Here is a 17,978-nt window from a genome sequence, read left to right on the forward strand (position 1 = left end):
TGACTAGGTGGTAATCCAACTCTCGCCATGTATAATGCAATAAATCAATATCAATGTTAGTAGATTAATTTTGAATGCGGTAAGCATGACCTCTGTTTTTGCAATAAAACGGCAACACATGTCACTTCCCCATGGCAAAGAATGTTATCTGTAAAACCTTTTGAATACTAATCTTAAATAAGACTCGTCTGTAACAACTCGATCTATTTCGATCTATTTAATTGTTATTAATATTTAAAGTTGTAAAGATCTGTTTGAACACCCTGAACATTTTTGTGAAAATAAAATGTGAAACAATAACAAGTATACTGAAAATTTCCAGTACATCTAATACAACCTAGTCAAATAATTTTGAAGCTACCATAATAAAATAATATTTATTGGTTAGTAATTATCAGATTTATATTTCTCTTGAAACAATTTTTTTTTTTTTCAGCTTTTATTATAATTTATACTATTATTTAAAAAGCAAATGTGTTTAATAATATTACGGAATAATTAAATAATAGACAAAAATATTTATGTTAAAATTATTGTCAAAGAATATATTTTTTACCTTTGCTAAAAAAAATTCCTACAAAATCATTTATTCCTAAACCGTTAACAGTATTTACCTTTACCAAACCAGACAACAGAATTTTTTCCATATAACTCAACATGGTATAAAAAGCCTTATTATGCTTCCATTATTATTTTTAATAAATAACAGATCTACTAAAAGAGTTACCCATTAACTTATTTTAAATAAAATTACCAGAAACAAATTTACTCTCCCAATGAGTTTTTAAATAACATTAAAAAAACAAATTAAAAGTCCTGAATTTTATGTATGTTACTTAATTTTTACAAATAATCTTTACTCAAATAATTTTCATTAATTCCTTTTAAATTGTTATTTATTTTGTACTTATTTTATTTATTTGATATCTAATTAATTTATCATTGTTTATGCATTTAGAATTTTAAGATGAATAATTTCAATTTTACTACCTTCAAACTTAATTATATTTTGCAATGTTATACCGATCAAGGTTTTACATGATTTCCCTTCATCCATGTAGGCGAATGTTGGAATAATCCTTTTACATCCATAAGGTAACATACTTAACTGTTCCCACTGAGTTTTTACAATGTATTATATACATAAAGATTTAAATTAAAAATTCATTTATTTACTTATAAAATTGTGATTGAAGTACTTAATACTGTTATCAATTTTAATAATCTGTCCTGTTTATCAGACATCTGTCCTGTTTATCTGTCTATCAGATGGTTCATAAAATATATACTGGAATTTTTTTTTTTTAATCTTTTTTATGGCCTCATTGGATGACATTTATTCATTTTGTAGTCATTTAGTATGGTTTTTGGTTTGTTTCTTAACTTTGGGATTTTTAAACTTTCTTGATTCTCAATATTTTTTTATCCTATAGATTTTGCTTTTTTTTCTGCCTCTGAAAAAATTCTCAATACTGATTTGTTTATCTTTGGGTGAAATCTTATATTCTTATCCTTCATTTTTTCTGTTTTCTCTTAAATCATTTAGTGTCAGATCCAATTCTTTCATGACTTCTTTGATTTCTAGTTAATCAATCTTCTGGCATTCTCATCAAATGTCCAAAAAAGGAAATCCTTTTCTTTTTCATTATTTGAGTTTAATATAAATTTATAAGCATTTTTTTATTGTATGTTGATTTAATTATCTGTTGAGCTTTTTGGTAATTTCTTTGTTCTTTCATCCCAAGCAGCTTTTCTCACTTCCATTGTAAGTTATCATTTCTCCAATATAATTCAATTGTTCTACTACCTCAACTTTGTTACAATTCATCCTAACATTATTTATTACTAATAAGTCAATAACTAATTTTTTTTTTCATATGAGATTTTTAGGGCAACTTTTCTAGCTGTTTTATTCTAAACTTGAAATTTTTTCTCTAGCTCCTTTAATGTTATTTGCTAAGATAACTAAACATCTGCAAAAAAACAAAGCAATTTGGTTTATTTTTTTTTCTTTACCTATTTTAATGTCTTTAGGATTTATTGTATATCATTCTCTGATTAAATATTCTAATGCACAGTTAAATAATAGTGGAGATAATACATCCCCTTCTCTTAATCCTGTTCTTATTATGAATGTTTCTGAAATTTCTCTAAATTTTACTCGTGATATAATGTTAGTGAAGGTTAGATCTACCATTTTTACTAATTTTTAGCATTGTAGGTCTATGGCTGCAGTCGTAGGCTTTTCTTAACTCTACAAAAGCAGTTATCATCTGCTTTTGTCATCATATGTTTATAATGATGATTAAAAATTTAAATATAAGTATAATATTTTAAAATCATTTCTAATCTAAGTAAATCAGCAGTAAATGCGATAACTATCATCAAAAGTTGAGAGCGTTTGTAAATAATATATGACTACAGGGCATATTGTACTGCCCTGACCCTACTTCATTCCGATTCTTCCCAATCGCATCGTTAGGCACTAACATCACACATGATTTATTATTAAAGATTGGTAACAATACTGATAATTAAAATAATATTCAATTAAAATAACTTTAAAAAAAATTATATATACAATTTTGAAGTCCAACATGAAAATGATATACTTTTAAATACCATATTTACTTGCCTAATTCACACACTTTTTTGACTCACATTTTTTATCTAAAAGTAGGTGTGTGATTTATGTGAGGAAGCAATTTTACAAAGATTTATAATGAAACTAAAATGTGATAATCGGTGAGAAAATGATGATTGATTGAATATTCTATTTTTGAATATATTTAAAAATTACTATTAAAAACCCAGGTTCTGAATTTCACGAGGAAATACAATAATATATAAACAATACAATTTTTTTTAAGTCAATATAATATTAGGAAAAAATTCTAACAGTTATGTTAGTTCTACACAAAATTAATTTCATTTAAGTAAATATTAAACATGAAATAAATAAATAATTTTTTTATTCTGACAGAAACATAATAATACATTATATAGATAACATAAGGAATGGGTAGGTATGCTGTTCCACAGATAAAAACAAAGAAACTAACCCAAAATTTTCTTGGATGGATCAAGGGAAACTATGTTCATTAGAGTAGCACTACAAGATATACATTTATGAAGTAACACAAGAAATATTTAATATTAAGGTAAATAATTGATGATACAAAATATTAAAAAAATAAAAAATAATTTATGATTCAGAAGACTGATAAAAATTTTTGATCACATATTTGTGTATACTTTGAATGGGTCATTTAAAACAAATTTCAGGGTTTTATAAAAATGTTTAATTAGTATCTTTTTTAAATTCATCAACAGATTAATGTGTTTCTGTAGAAGAAAATCTTTTGATTGTATTTTAAATAAAATAGTGGGAAGATTCTTTTAATGGTTTGATAATTTATAAAAAATTGTAATAAAAGCATAATAAGACTTTTTCTCATAAGCCAAAGTACCGAGTTGAGTTACATGAGAACAGTTCTGTAATCTAGTTTGTTTCAGGTAGATATCATTATTCTTTTTAGTAAAGGTGCACATTTATAAATAATATAAACACAAGGTTAAGTAACATTTAGTTTTCTAAATATCAATGATTCATACTTAATGGGCGCCAAACAATGATCTGACAGCCCATTTCTGTATTTTAAAAACTCGAGTACTTTTAAAGGAGGCTCAAGAGATAATATACTTTACACAGGAATACATTTAAGCGTAATATATATTTTAATAATGATGACAAGCTTAACACTCCACTATAAAGCGCTTCAAAGCAAAATACTATGGCTTGATTGTATTGTATTTTCAGACCACAGTCATGTACAAAGTTTGAACAGGATCAAAAGGTCCTTTTTATTATATCAATTCTCTCAAAATTATACTGTTTTTTGAGATTAGTTTATTAATCTCGATAAGTAAATAAAATGTTTAAATTATCATATAAATATGTAACATTTTCTGAACAAGAATAGCCTTTCACAAATAAATGAATAATTTGATAAGATACAACATCAAATTTTATCATGAATACATCTACATCAAGTAATAAAGACGATAGACTATACATTCTAGCAGACACTAAAATTTATTTATACAGTGCAATGATACTATTGATACAACATTCAAATATATTAGACATAAAATTATCATCTGCAATAAACTACCTGATTACAGAATTTTATACTTCTAACTACATCATTTAAAAAAAAAATTAAATTTTGTAAATCTGCAAAAATTCATTGCATATATTTTAAGGCAGTCAAATTACTTGCTAAAAAATTTATCTAAAATACAAAAATATTTATATTATAATTTTTTTAATATAAATACATTCAGTTCATTTTATTTGATTAACAAATTTTTGTGATATTGAAAAGCAGTCGTTTCATAAAACTGTGAAATTCATTAAAGAAATGATACAGTAAATATAATCAGAAATTAAGATTTTTGAACTAAATTTAAAAAAAAAAAATTCATTGTCACTGATAATTTTAAAGAATTTGTCGTAAACAATATTATATAAACCAGGAAACTATTTTAGGAACAAAACTTGTTCAGTAACTAACAATAATTATGAAATGAAAATAAGATTTTCTAAACAACAAACTGAATGAAATCTATAAATAAAGATACTGATCTTTCTCTTTCCTAGCTCCTATCATCAGTTCTCTTCTGTAGTAGCTGCAACAGCAACTCAAAGAAATATGATGTTAAATTTTAAAACATCTATATTCAATGAACTTGTTTGATTTATCATATTTTGTAATTTTTTAAATAATTTTCATAACTGATAATTACTGTCGGAACATTTCAAAAATAGGATAAAATCAATTTAAAAGAAAAAAAATAGTTAAATAATAATTCAGAAGGTATATTTCAAGGAATGATACATTCATGGTCAACTGATTAAAATAAACAATTAAGTCAAAAGACACGTTATGAAGTATAAATAAGAAATGCAAACTTAATGGAATGTAAAGAGAATATAACAGGTTAAGGTAAAAATCTATTGCAATTTACAGAAATAAATTTTGCAATAAACATGATTTCAAAAAAATAACAGTGGATAAATAGGAAAACAGTTTTAAACAGTAATGAAAAACACTATTAAGAAAAGTTAAAACATTTTTTAACAGACGTTCAAAACAAAATTCTGAACATTATATCATCCGATTCACTAACTGGAGTAATACTAAAACAAATAAATTTGAAAAAATAAAACAAATGAGAATAGTTTAAGTTTCCTGGCATATTTAAAACGTTTTAAATAAAACAAAATAAAATTAAAAATGTATATGAGGTAATATCAAAAATATATGTTAACATAAGTACAGTACATATTTCAACAGTGCATATATCTCTAACAATGATTTTGGAGTTACATACTCCTGATAATTTTGTACTATACTGTTCAATCACTGTGACGGGGCAGTCTGTTCTGTTTGATTAAATGAAAAATAATGTTCAAGATCTGTAATAAAGTAAATCCGACTTTCATCAACAATATACTGTTTTAAGCTTTTCAATTAAGCCTTTTCAATTGAAAAGCTGTTTTTTTCAATTAAGCTTTTGATTTTACTTACATGTCATTATTATAAAACCGCTTGTCATTACTGATAGTAATTAAATATCATTATGTTTCTATCTTTACATAAAACAAAAGTAACAAGATACACTCCTTTGTGTTCTGTTGGTTTATGCAAAACAAGCATATTAAATAAGAAATAAACAACTACTTTAAACATAATCCGATGACTGTCATCTCATAAAAGATGAATTTATATTATTTTTTGAATAATCGCCAGAATGAACAAAAATAAGGTCATGTTCTTTTAAAAGATACTTTCATTACATATCGGTGCTAAATTAATTAAAAACTTCCTAAATAATAAATTAATAGTAAAGCTCAAATTAACTGTAATCACAATGTGGTAAACATTTTTACTTCTATTTCATTCAATCGATATACTGTTTTCCATGTAGTACTAACACTAAGGTAATGTAATTTTGATTATTATATAGAAGTAATACAAATTAAAACTTATGACCTGATGATTCCACAACATCTAAAACATTTCAAGTAGTCAAGGAAGAATCTTCAAAATAAAACCCATGCAAGATAAGCATAAAAATTCCAACAATTAAGGCAATCTACCAGTTTAAATAATCTTTTTATCTGAAAATTAATTTAATTAATTGTTTGTGTAACATCATATATTAAAAAAACCAATAAAAAACCATTCATTGAAATGAAGTCGCTCATATATGTCTTTTTCAGTTATTACACAAACAATTTAAAGACAACACATTTACATCAATTTAATAATGATGTAAGAAAAATTAATCAAAATGATCGATTCACTGTTTTCATTTCAAAACAAAGAACTTAAAGTTATAAAAAAAAACATGGAAGGGAGCAGTATTTTAAAATAGAGACTTAAGAACATATTCTGTAAAATATATTTACAGATTACTTTATCTTTATGTAACGGACAACACAGCTCAGTAATTCAGAGTTTTATATAACTGTTAAAATTTTTTATTTTGCATAAATGTACAAGAAAAAAAATTATAAGATTTTTATTTTGAAGAATTAGATAATACCAGTGTACCACACACCACCCCGATAATAAAGTAATGTGTTAACATAAAATGACTTTTTTATCATCATTTTAACCTTTCTTTCTGCCTATATTCTGCTATAAATAAAAACTATATATTTTTTCAACACCTCATATACCTAATGAAATACTAAACTGAATTACAAACAGAAACAACTACTAAAATTCAGCTCAAAATTTCGATTTCATCAATTTTCTTTTAAAATTATAAAAAATAAAATTTTGATTGTTGTTAACAATAATATAAAAATATCATATAATGGAGTTTGTCAAATTACTGTTAAGTATTTTTAAAACTTTACTTCAAAATAATCTTTTTTTTACAAATTAGTCTTACAAATCTCTTTGCTAGCAATAAATCTACTAACAATGAGCAAATATAAAATTAAGAAGAGAAAAACACATAATCATTATCCCAAGAGAAAGGAACTCTGACAGGCCACTTTTATCTTGAATACTTTAACAACCACAAAAAAGAATGAGAGAGAGAATGAAAAACAATTAATTAATATAACTTCACAGCCAAATTAATAGTGTCTTTTTTTTGTAATTACTTAAGAAAAGAAATAATAAAAGATTAATAAAATAATTGTTTTGGATTTATATCATGAACTTTTAAAACATATTTATATAATCAAACAAGTACTAAATAATTAATAAACCAACAAGATAATAAAAAAGGCCATCTTGGCTTGGTTCTCTTCTCTTTGTACTAGAAAAACCACTTCAGAATGAAATTACAAAAATTGAAATATTTGATACAAACTAATTTTATATAATTTATTACAGTTCAATCTGTTGAATATGGTTGAGCATATGGTTAATTATTAACATTAGTTAAATACATGGTGGAAGTATTTTCATTTTACCAGGTAGACATTTACTTAGAAGTAATGCAATATTAATCATTAACCATTAGTGGTATACTTAAGAGGTAAAACGACTAACTCCTACTCCAAAGCTCTTGCCTTATCACTTTTATCAGTGGTACATAAAATTTAAATGATAGTTTATATAACATCACTTCTTATATGCAAATAAGAAATTATATATCAAAAAAATAATGCATGAAATATTAGAAAATGTTCCAAAACCCATAATTCATTAAAAATAAATTTAATTGATTTTCTGCAAAATTCTCTGAGAATATATTTTAAAAATACAATTGCACTTAACAATTTTAAAGAGTACAGTAAACATGAATGGGGTTTAGAGTCCTTTCAAATTATACTTCCTTAAGAGTAGACTTTATTAGATTTTCCCTAACTGTAAACTTGCAATGGGTAAAAAATAACTTTTAATTATAATCATATAAGTAATCTTTCAGTCCCTCCATCTACAAAAATATCTGCAAAGTACCATAATTGAATAGTTTTAGATAGCCTAAAACACTTCCAAAATGGTATAACCAATCTGGAAAAAACAAGCAACGTGTGTCAAGCTTACTATAAAAGTGAATTTCCCTCGCTCTTTACTGCTCTCTTTATTGAGCTTGTATTTGATTGTGCATGTTAACAGCTTGAACAGGGACTGGCTGTAAGAGAAAGGAACTCTGACAGGCCACTTTTATCTTGAGTACTTTAACAACCACAAAAAAGAATGGGAGAGAGAATGAAAAACAATTAATTAATATACCTTTCTGACATGACATAATGAATTACACTATCACCATGCATCGGTGGAAAGATTATCATTAGGAGAAAAACTATTTTAAATTATAATTTTGAAACTATTAAGAATACTAACAGGAAAAAAATGTACATTTGTTTTTAACAACTTATAAATTGATGAAAAAAAGAACATTTCAATATTTTTATAATATATAAAAATAAATACATAAATGAACTTGTGATTGATGGAGTATGCAGACATTGCGTTATTAATAAGTAAACAATATATTCTGTTAAATTGCATCTGAAAACATATTACAAAGATAGTAAAAATTAAATGGAATAAAGAGAAAACAATAATTTAGTTAATGGCATATCTAGTTTGTTTCATTGAATTACTGAACGATTCCAAAATGTAATATTTTCTATAATAAAACTACTACAAACCGATATCAGTACAACAAGAGAACTAATACACTTAACGACATAATAATTCAGAGAAGATTTTCAAACATGATTACATGTAATGAATTTTTCTGCTTTGTTAAGCAAACCCCATTGTATGGATTATTTTTATAATTTTTTATTATCAATGTTTTAATATTTTTAATGACAATTTGACAAAATATTAATAGAGTTTAACAAAATTCCTGAATAGTATACTGATCAACGATTATCATGAGGGCTGTCATCCAACAAATAAAATATTCATGAAGAACCTTTTACCTCGTATCCACTGTCTAAAGATGCATAAAATAATGCACTAAGACACGTATTGTTTAGTTTAATATATTTAAAAAGGAGTCTCAAGGATTCTTAGCACATTATCCTACTTCTGACTCTTAAAAATTGATAAAGTCCTTAGATTTTATTAGCCAAGAAAGCGACAACCAACACAAAACAGAGATTTACATAATACATTAGAATTTCAAAAAAAAAATATTTAAAAAAAATACTTGTAGGGTATGATGAATAAATAAAAAAAGCATAAAAAAATTTCAGTATAAAATTTTAACGTATTAAATGATTTTGTTTATTTTTTACTGTAATAGAAGGTAGCTATTACAATATTTCTTCTTAATATCAATTTAGTTACAGTAGCAAGTTATTTAATAATAATTTGCATATTAAACACTTTTTTTCTGACTGGTTAGTGCCCTGATTAATGGTATTTAACTAAATATCTATTAATTAATTTTTTATATAATCCACTTGGTTTTATATAAAATTTGCAGGAATAATAATAGGCTATTTTTTGTTTTATTTTAATTTCAAATAAATTTTTACAAAATTGTACTTTTTAATTTGATAAAGATATTACATCAAGTTTCTATAACTTATGTAAAATTTTTAATAGTAAAAAAAAAATTAATCCACACTTTTAAATAACATTTAACAAAAAAATTTCAATAGTAAATTGAAAAAGAAAAACAGATGCACTTTTCAATTATTAATTCAGAAGTCACAAATCTCAATGATGGACAAAAAGTTGGTTTTCATTTCGAACTATTTTTCACCAAACTCATTTATTTCTTCAATCATAAATTAATGAATAATTACGACCATTTTATTTTAGAAATATAAACAATCCATCATAGCAATTTTACTTACACAATACAGTTTATTTATTTTCAAATAAGATAAAAAAGGTAACAATATGATAACGTAAAAGTTCAAAATATTTTCCTAGAAGTTAATAAAGAAATAGAAATTTTAAGCTGTTTTATATAAATGCAACAAACACTTTTAAAATAATTAAAAATACACGTATACATACTTAAGCATTAAAAATTAACTCAAGTCAATGCAATAAATAATTTAATTAATATTAAAAATAATTAATTTATTATATATTAACTACAATAATAATAGTTATAATAATAATATATTTTATTGATCAATAAACAAATAAATATAAAAGCTCTGCTCAAAGAAGCCGTCATGAAGCGGTGCTGATTTTGTCTTGATATTAAATGTGTTTCAATCTGGTGATGGGAGGAGATATAAGACGAGTAGCGATATGACGAAGAGAGCGATACATAAGCAAGTTGAGAGGACTGTGGGTGGTGGGGGCGGAGCTTCGATTACTTCTAGAAGTCTAGCGACTGTTCGAGCGATCGCAAGTAAACCCCCCTCATCTTTGGTTAAACCATCAGTGATATCACCATCACGACCATCATCATCTTTGATTATGTCCTCACGCCTACACAACCAACCCTGCAACCAAGCCACAACAACCCTCAACCGGTTATTAAACTGTATTAGTAAAGCACAACCATTACTATTTTCTTTTTAATAATTTTTATTATTAATTGTTATTAATTTACTTAAATAAATTATAGTAGGCTATATAGTAAAATATAATGATAAAAAATAAAGAAACAAAAATATAATCTTCAAAAATAAAAGGCAAATTTTTAACCCTTTCTCTATGGTATCATAACAAATTTTCTCTGCTCATGCTACAAGCTTGGATTTTGACAGGTAGCATAACATTGTTCCACAAAGTATTTAATATTTTATTTTTTTATTGTGTGATATACAAAAAATTGATGATAAATTACAGAAGGCAAAGTTTTACAAAAATACTGACAATCTGAATAGAAATGTTTTCCCTTACTTGTCATAAAAACAGAATACTTATTGAACCAGTTTACTATAGCATTGTTAGTGTAAACTCTTTATGGTTAATATCTGTTTTGTAGAATTTAACATGTGAATGGAGGGGATGGATGGATATTTTTTTATAATATTTATTATCATAATTATCATACTGAATAATTAATGCTGCCAGTCTACGCTTATTCTTATTAAGTATCAGTAAACATACACAGTTATACTCAAAGTACAGTTTAAAATCAACAAATGTTTATAAATACTAATTCTGGGTAATCTAAAAAAAATGTAAACCCTGTACTAGAATGTAAAAAATAAATCAAACATAGAGATAAAAGTTTGTACAAACAAATAAAAAATCCCAAAAAATGTTAAATAAAATTTGTTTTTATTTAAATCTGTACAAAAACTGGCATTACAAAATTAAAAAGCACATTATAAGTATGCAAAAACAAAAATTCAGCAATGTATTTTAGATGTAGCCCAAAAAATGTAAATTAACTCAAAAAATTAAGATGCTGTTTTTTAATGTAGTAAGCATTATAATCATACTTTTATATAACTTTTTGAAAGCTTAACTAAGGAAATTTTTTAAAAAAAGCCTGTTTCCCATTAAATAGAAAATATGAGATAAATTAATACAAAACAATCTGTCACATCAAGAAACATTTACACCCATCTATGCCTGGTCTCCAGAAAAAATCAGATTACTTGATGCTTTAATCAGGATGTTTCTTGCTTACATCTAAAAAGAAATTTTGTATCTTTCACCGCTACAGGAATGAAAAGCAATTTCTCAAGGATCACTGTATCTCTAACGCTTGATAGGATGGCACCTAATCAAGTATTTTCCTAATTTACTTTTATATAAATTCTGAACCCACTGTTACAGAACCTTGAACTTCAGCACAGAAACTAAAATATTACCTAAAGAGAAATTGTGGTTTTTCTCTCTAAAGTATCCCTGGTAAAAGAAAATTAATAGTGTAACTTTTAAAAACATCTATAAATAGCAAAAAATTATGGAAATTTCCAATGCATTCTGAACCCACAAAACATAACCTAAAGGTCTAGCACAGATGTTAACTTCAGAATAATTCACAGAAAACATTTTACTCCAACACAAGGTTTACCACTGCAATAGCATTAAGATAAATCTGATTAAATCTGATTGGCCTCGGCTCAGTCTCTTGTTCATAATGGCTACTAACAAGTATAAGACTGTGTGAAGGTTAAATATCAACCTGCCAAGTTTCATGTTGCCTGCTCTATAGTAAGGGACCATACTGATCTTACCATTCTGGTTCTAATGACAACATGGTGTCCAAAAGGTTTTAAAATGGTTATGACAACACATAAAATCTAAGCTGACATGAATTATTGTAATAAATTTAATAATTATATGATATTACCCATCCCACACGCATTAAGCAAAATAAATGCCAAAATATGCGTGCGCGCGCACACACACATATATAATTTTCCCATCTTCTTTTTGCATTTTTGGATTCTGGGGGCCAGTAAACCTTAACAAATGCAAAAAAAAATACTAGTTACCTAAAATTAACTTTGATTATTTTTAATTAATAATTTAAATTCTTTTTTAATGGTTTATTTTTGGAAAAACAAAACATTATCATTATGAAGTCCCTTCAACTATATTTCTGAAATCAAAATATGAAGAAAGCAATTTAAAAAAAAAAATATTTTCTGTTAATTGCCTACAATTGCTAAAAATTATATAAATAATTATACACAAAATAAAAAAAAAATTATAATAAATAAAATTATACAAAATAATAAGTGTATTGAAATTTTAACAAAATCGTATGAATAACATATTAAGAAATTTAGTTTAGAAGTGTTTACAGTATCGATAATGGAAAAGTGATCATAAACCTGGAAATTTGAAAAGTGAATCTCCTTTAAATACAACAATTTTTTATTGGTAAGGAGAAGGAGCTGAAATGAAAAGTAAAAAAATCTTTGAAGACAAACTAATATTTTATGCAAGGTGACCTTACTTTGCTATTAAAAAAAGAGGTTATTATGTCACTAAAAGCAACAGATGATGAAAACTGTCATTGCCCATTAAGAATTTTGAAGGGAGTATAACGTTTATTACAGAGTACAAAGAATAGCTGTGCGGCCTGAAATTAACACATTAAGAACATTGGATGGTAGAAATTGTACCAAATTTTTTTTACAAGAAAAATTAAAAAAAAGAACTATCTTGTTCTGGATAATAAATAATTCTGGAACTGGAAGCACAATACTTTAACTCCTTGAATGACATTCACAGGATTCAACAAACAAAACCTTAATATTGAATTGTTAAGAAGAAGGGACAAAAAAATGTTACTGTGGAAGAATAATTAAGACCAATTCCGTATATAATTACTGAGGAATTTCAGTTTGATAATTTTTTTGCAATCATCAGACTTAAAAAAATAAAGACCTGCCAAAGTTTCAGCACTATGCATGACTTTCCACACTAAAAAACAATATACTGGATGAGAAAAGCTACTACAAAAGTATCCAGTCAAGAGGTTTTTGGAAAAGTACGGCCAAGAACATTCATGCAAGAGATCAAGTGACATCAACCAACAAATGTTCTAGGATGTATGATAATTTTCCAGAACAGGATTGAAACCACAATCTTTTTATTAATTTTTAACTCTGTCGCTTTTTAGCTTATTACATTTATTCCAATATTTGAGCTTTTTAATACCATTAGAAAAATGTGATTTGTTGAAACCTAGAAATGCATGTTTGTTTCCTTAACTGCTTTATTGTCTGATGTAAATCTCTTTCATGTTGCTGTTGTAAAAGTAAGTCATGTGGCACTAAATCTAGTGTGAATATGGTCAATGTGGAAACAGTTTGTATTATAAATGATGTAATATTGCTTGGGCAATTGCTGCTATGAGAACTAGTACATCATCATGAAAAAATGTGGTAATTTTTGCCTGATTTTATTATCAATTGATCTAATTATATTAAATAAAACATTTGCAGTGATTTTTCAATTTTCAATATAATTGATTACCTTATATAATTAACTGGATGGCTTAAGCATCCAAAAAGAAAATAAAAGTTGCAAAAAACATTTCTAGTTAACCTAATGCCTTCTTCCAAGGACTTCCATCAGTTTCTATTCAGTGTTTTGTCTGTTATTTCATTTCTTCTTGCAGTGATGAATGAATACTGTTACGAATCTAAACATAAATTCATTTGGATTATGTTCAAAAACAGCTTCAGATAATGATCTGAAGTGGACAAACAGTTGCATTTATTTTTAATTGTGCAGAAACAATTGGAACCATCTGATCATGTGCAAGTGCTGATAGCATTTTTTTCACTTGAAAGATGTTCACATGAGATGTGTAAGCACTCAATTAAGTTGTTCAGTGTCAACACTCTCAAACAACTTTATTTAAGAATCTTCCAAAACATCATCATGATGTTTTTTTTTTTCAATAACTTCTGATGTCATCTCATTTGGTTATCCAGTGTGCGAATCACCTTTTGCGTTCAGTGACTACATTTGAATTCACAAACCATATAAAAATTTCAATGGTGTAAAACCAAAATCAGTATTGAGCTCTGTGATGATATCACAGGCCATTAAGTCTTCAAGGTATTTAATCACTTCATTATAAAAAGGGTCATTAAAAAAAACCACAATTTTGCTGTGTAAACTGAGGATGGATGAGCAGTAAATGTGGTGGGGTGGGTAGTTATTTGAATATGTGTGGAGCAACCAGCCAGCCATGCCCATAGGTCATGTTCCCATATCAGTAGCAGAATGTCTGAGCAGGAGGTACGTACCATGCAATGTATGTTGCAACGTGCAGAGGTACGTTTGTTGTGCAACAAATTATAATCTCCAATATAGGTGTCAAATCCTCTGAAATATTGACTCAACTCCAAGCATAATTCAGAGATGTTACCCTGTCAAAAACTCAAGTGTTTAATTGGACCAACAAATTTTGAAGTGACTGTGATGCAGTGGAGAACGAAGATCACAAATGTCATCCACAGACCAGTGTCAATGATAATATTTAGGCCATTTATGACCTTGTGGAAGGTGACTGCCATAAAATCATCACTGAAATTGCATCAAAGGTAGGCACAAGTGTTGGGAGTGTGCATAAAATGTTGTTAGACACTCTTGGATACACCAAAGTGTCAGCAAGGTGGGTTCCACATAATTCTCACTGAGGCTCAAAGAAATATCCAAAAAGACATCTGTCAGTGGCATCTGAATCACTTTGAGGAAGAATGAGATGCATTTTTTAACTATATCTATAACCTGTGATGAAACAAGGGTCCACCACTACACCCCGGAAAGGAAGAGAACAAGTATGTAGTGGTTAGAAAAGTAGTGAGGTGAGAGGGCAGCGATCAAGGTCAAGAAATGCTTGTCAGCTGGAAAAGTTCTGGCAACTGTGTTTTGGAACTTAAAAGGTGTGCTGATGATCGATTTCCTTCATGAAGGAAGGATGGTAAATGTAACATACTACTGCAGTTTTTGGATAATGTCAGGGCTGCTTATTGAAACAAATGACACTGGAAACCAATTTGTAACATCTCTCTTATACATGACAATGCACGGCAACTTACAGCAGCTCAGACTTACAATAAACTCATTAAAATTCATTGGACACCTCTTGAACACCCACTGCACAGTCACTGTGCAGTGTGTGGAAATCACCCAGTGATTTCCACATGTTTAGTTTACTGAAAGAAACTTTAGGAGGGGAAAGATTCGAAGACGATACCATAGTTGAGCATTATGTGTGCAATTGGTTGATTGGGGCAACCATCTTGCTTTTAGATGAGGGGATCAGGAAGCTACCAATCCGGTAGAGAAAATATATTTCTGTTGAAGAAAACTATATAGAAAAAATAAGGAATTTATTTGTAATTTTATCTAATACAAATAAATCTATATAAACAAAATCCAGTTTTTAATTGAATGACCCTTGTACTTTTTTAAACATAAATTGTTTACTTTGAATGGTTGTCACAAATAAAATAGTGAATGAAATATATTTCCTGTTGTTGCCAACTGTTGCAGTTCTGGGTATTTATCAAATGTTTCTCTGAATAATTACAATTTTAAACAATGCATTACAGAATATAATTTAATATGTATGGTGTCATCTTTAGCTGCTAATAAATGCCAGCAAAATGTTCTTAGCACATTTTACTTAAGCGATCAATAATTTCTGGTTTAACTTAACTTTAGCCAAATATTTTATCCTTCTTTCATACCATTCTATTTTCAGGAAGCTACTCCCCGCAGATATATTCTGTGTGATGTAGAAACATCAAAGATGCAGTTTACAACTTATTCAGTACAACGTAATTGTTTAATAAAAATCATTTTTTACATAAAGTTTATGTGCTTAATTATAAAATATTTTTTCATTATTATTTTAACTTTAGAAAATTTATTCAGTTTGTTTAAATTCACTGTTCTACAAATACCCATAATGCTCAGATTATTTTTCCACCTTATGAATATTTTGATGCTGCAAATGCATTGAACTCATACATAGGTTAGGTCCTTCTGTACTTACTTATCAGCTAGAGTTATGGCCATAGTACTCAGTACACACAGTACACAGTTATACACATTAATCCATAGGTTTGGATAGTGATTAACAATCAACTATTATTTTAAGCACATTGTGATTCTCCTATACTCAAGTTAAAGCCTAGTAAAATTGAATGCCATTTCATAAAGCTAAAACTGTGACAACATTTTTGAAAGAAAACATGTCAGTGTCCTTCCTTGGCCAGGCAATATACCAGATATGAACTCAATTGAAAATCTTTGCTTTACAATGAAATGAAAACTTCATAAAAACAAGTAATTTAGCAAGTTTGATAGAAAACCTAACCTAAATCTGGCACAATGATAATATCTTTATCAGAAATGTGGGAATAAACTGTTTACAGTATACATAAAATTAATTATTAAGCAAAAAGGAATGCATTCAAAATACTAGTTGTATAAACATTTTGTATTACTATATCAAATGAATAAAGTTTAAAAATTGTTAGAAGTCGTGTTTATTCAAATGGTTCTACAGCTTCTATAAATGGAATTGAATAGCAGTAACCATCATTCAAATAATCATACTAAGTCAGCCTATGACTAAGCTAATCACAGCCTATGACTGAGCAAGATGAACTTTAAGAAATAACTATAACTTGAGTATTAATTGTGAAATCAAATAAGAACACGAGCAGAGAAAAGTTACTGTATTTTAATAATAATTTAATACTTGTAACCAAATAAATTTTAGTTTACAGATTAGTTTATTAAACTGATTCAACAACAATTCTATAGAAATAAAACAAAATTAATGTAAAATTAACTCAAAATTTTAGTATATTTATATTAATTAATAAAGACCCATACAATCTAATAATACATGCACAACTTTTAAAAATCCTGTTAGATTTTATACCAACACAATTATTAAACTCTTAACAGAAAATATTATATTAATTACAACTACATTTTTATACCCATTAAAAATTAGCCAATTATTATTTTTTAATGGAATGAATGAACAATAACTTGTTAGTAATAAATATTTTTTATCTTTAACTTATGTATAGAATTCAATACTTATTTACAAATATCAATAAAATATTATACTGAAAATTATCCATAAATCTGTAATTGTTGTGGCTTGGTTTAAAAGATGAAAAGACAATTTTTACATACAGAAATTAAAAAATGGATCATGTTGTACAGTATTTTTAATTTCTATTTATGCAACTAAAGAATAACATAAGATCCAATGCACTTAAAAACAAACAAAAGTGTACATGTAAGTTTACTTGTTTTAAACAAACAAAAACAGTATAATACAGTTTCTTTTGTTAACAAACAAAATCTAGAAAAAAATTTATGATTTAAAAAACTAAGTAAATAAATAAAATGAGCATGCATTGACATACAAAAGTGTGTGTAGAGTTTAAGCGAATAAATTCTTATTCTACCTGATGTTCACAAACATATTTTTGCAGTTATATGGAAAGAGTAGGTAAAAACTTTCTTTCTGTCATTGATGAGTTTTAGTGATCTCTACTCTTT

General features: G+C 26.7%; 1 protein-coding gene across 3 annotated transcripts in view; it reads right to left on the bottom strand.

Moving 5' to 3' along the window:
- Lrch (Leucine-rich-repeats and calponin homology domain protein) overlaps positions 1–17,978 on the bottom strand; it is a 447,029-nt gene that overhangs the window by 32,472 nt on the left and 396,579 nt on the right. For 2 of the 3 annotated variants that reach the window (XM_075355908.1, XM_075355907.1), the window contains exon 13: positions 10,178–10,459. The exons of the other annotated variant lie outside the window; for it this stretch is intronic. In XM_075355908.1, the coding sequence (XP_075212023.1) occupies positions 10,223–10,459 (237 nt within the window). In that variant the 3' untranslated portion in view covers positions 10,178–10,222. Of the gene's footprint in view, positions 1–10,177; positions 10,460–17,978 lie in introns of those variants that run through there. 3 annotated transcript variants of the gene reach the window in all.

This window comes from Lycorma delicatula, chromosome 2 (genome assembly GCF_047948215.1).
Source record: "Lycorma delicatula isolate Av1 chromosome 2, ASM4794821v1, whole genome shotgun sequence".
Classification (NCBI taxonomy): Eukaryota; Metazoa; Arthropoda; class Insecta; order Hemiptera; family Fulgoridae; genus Lycorma; species Lycorma delicatula.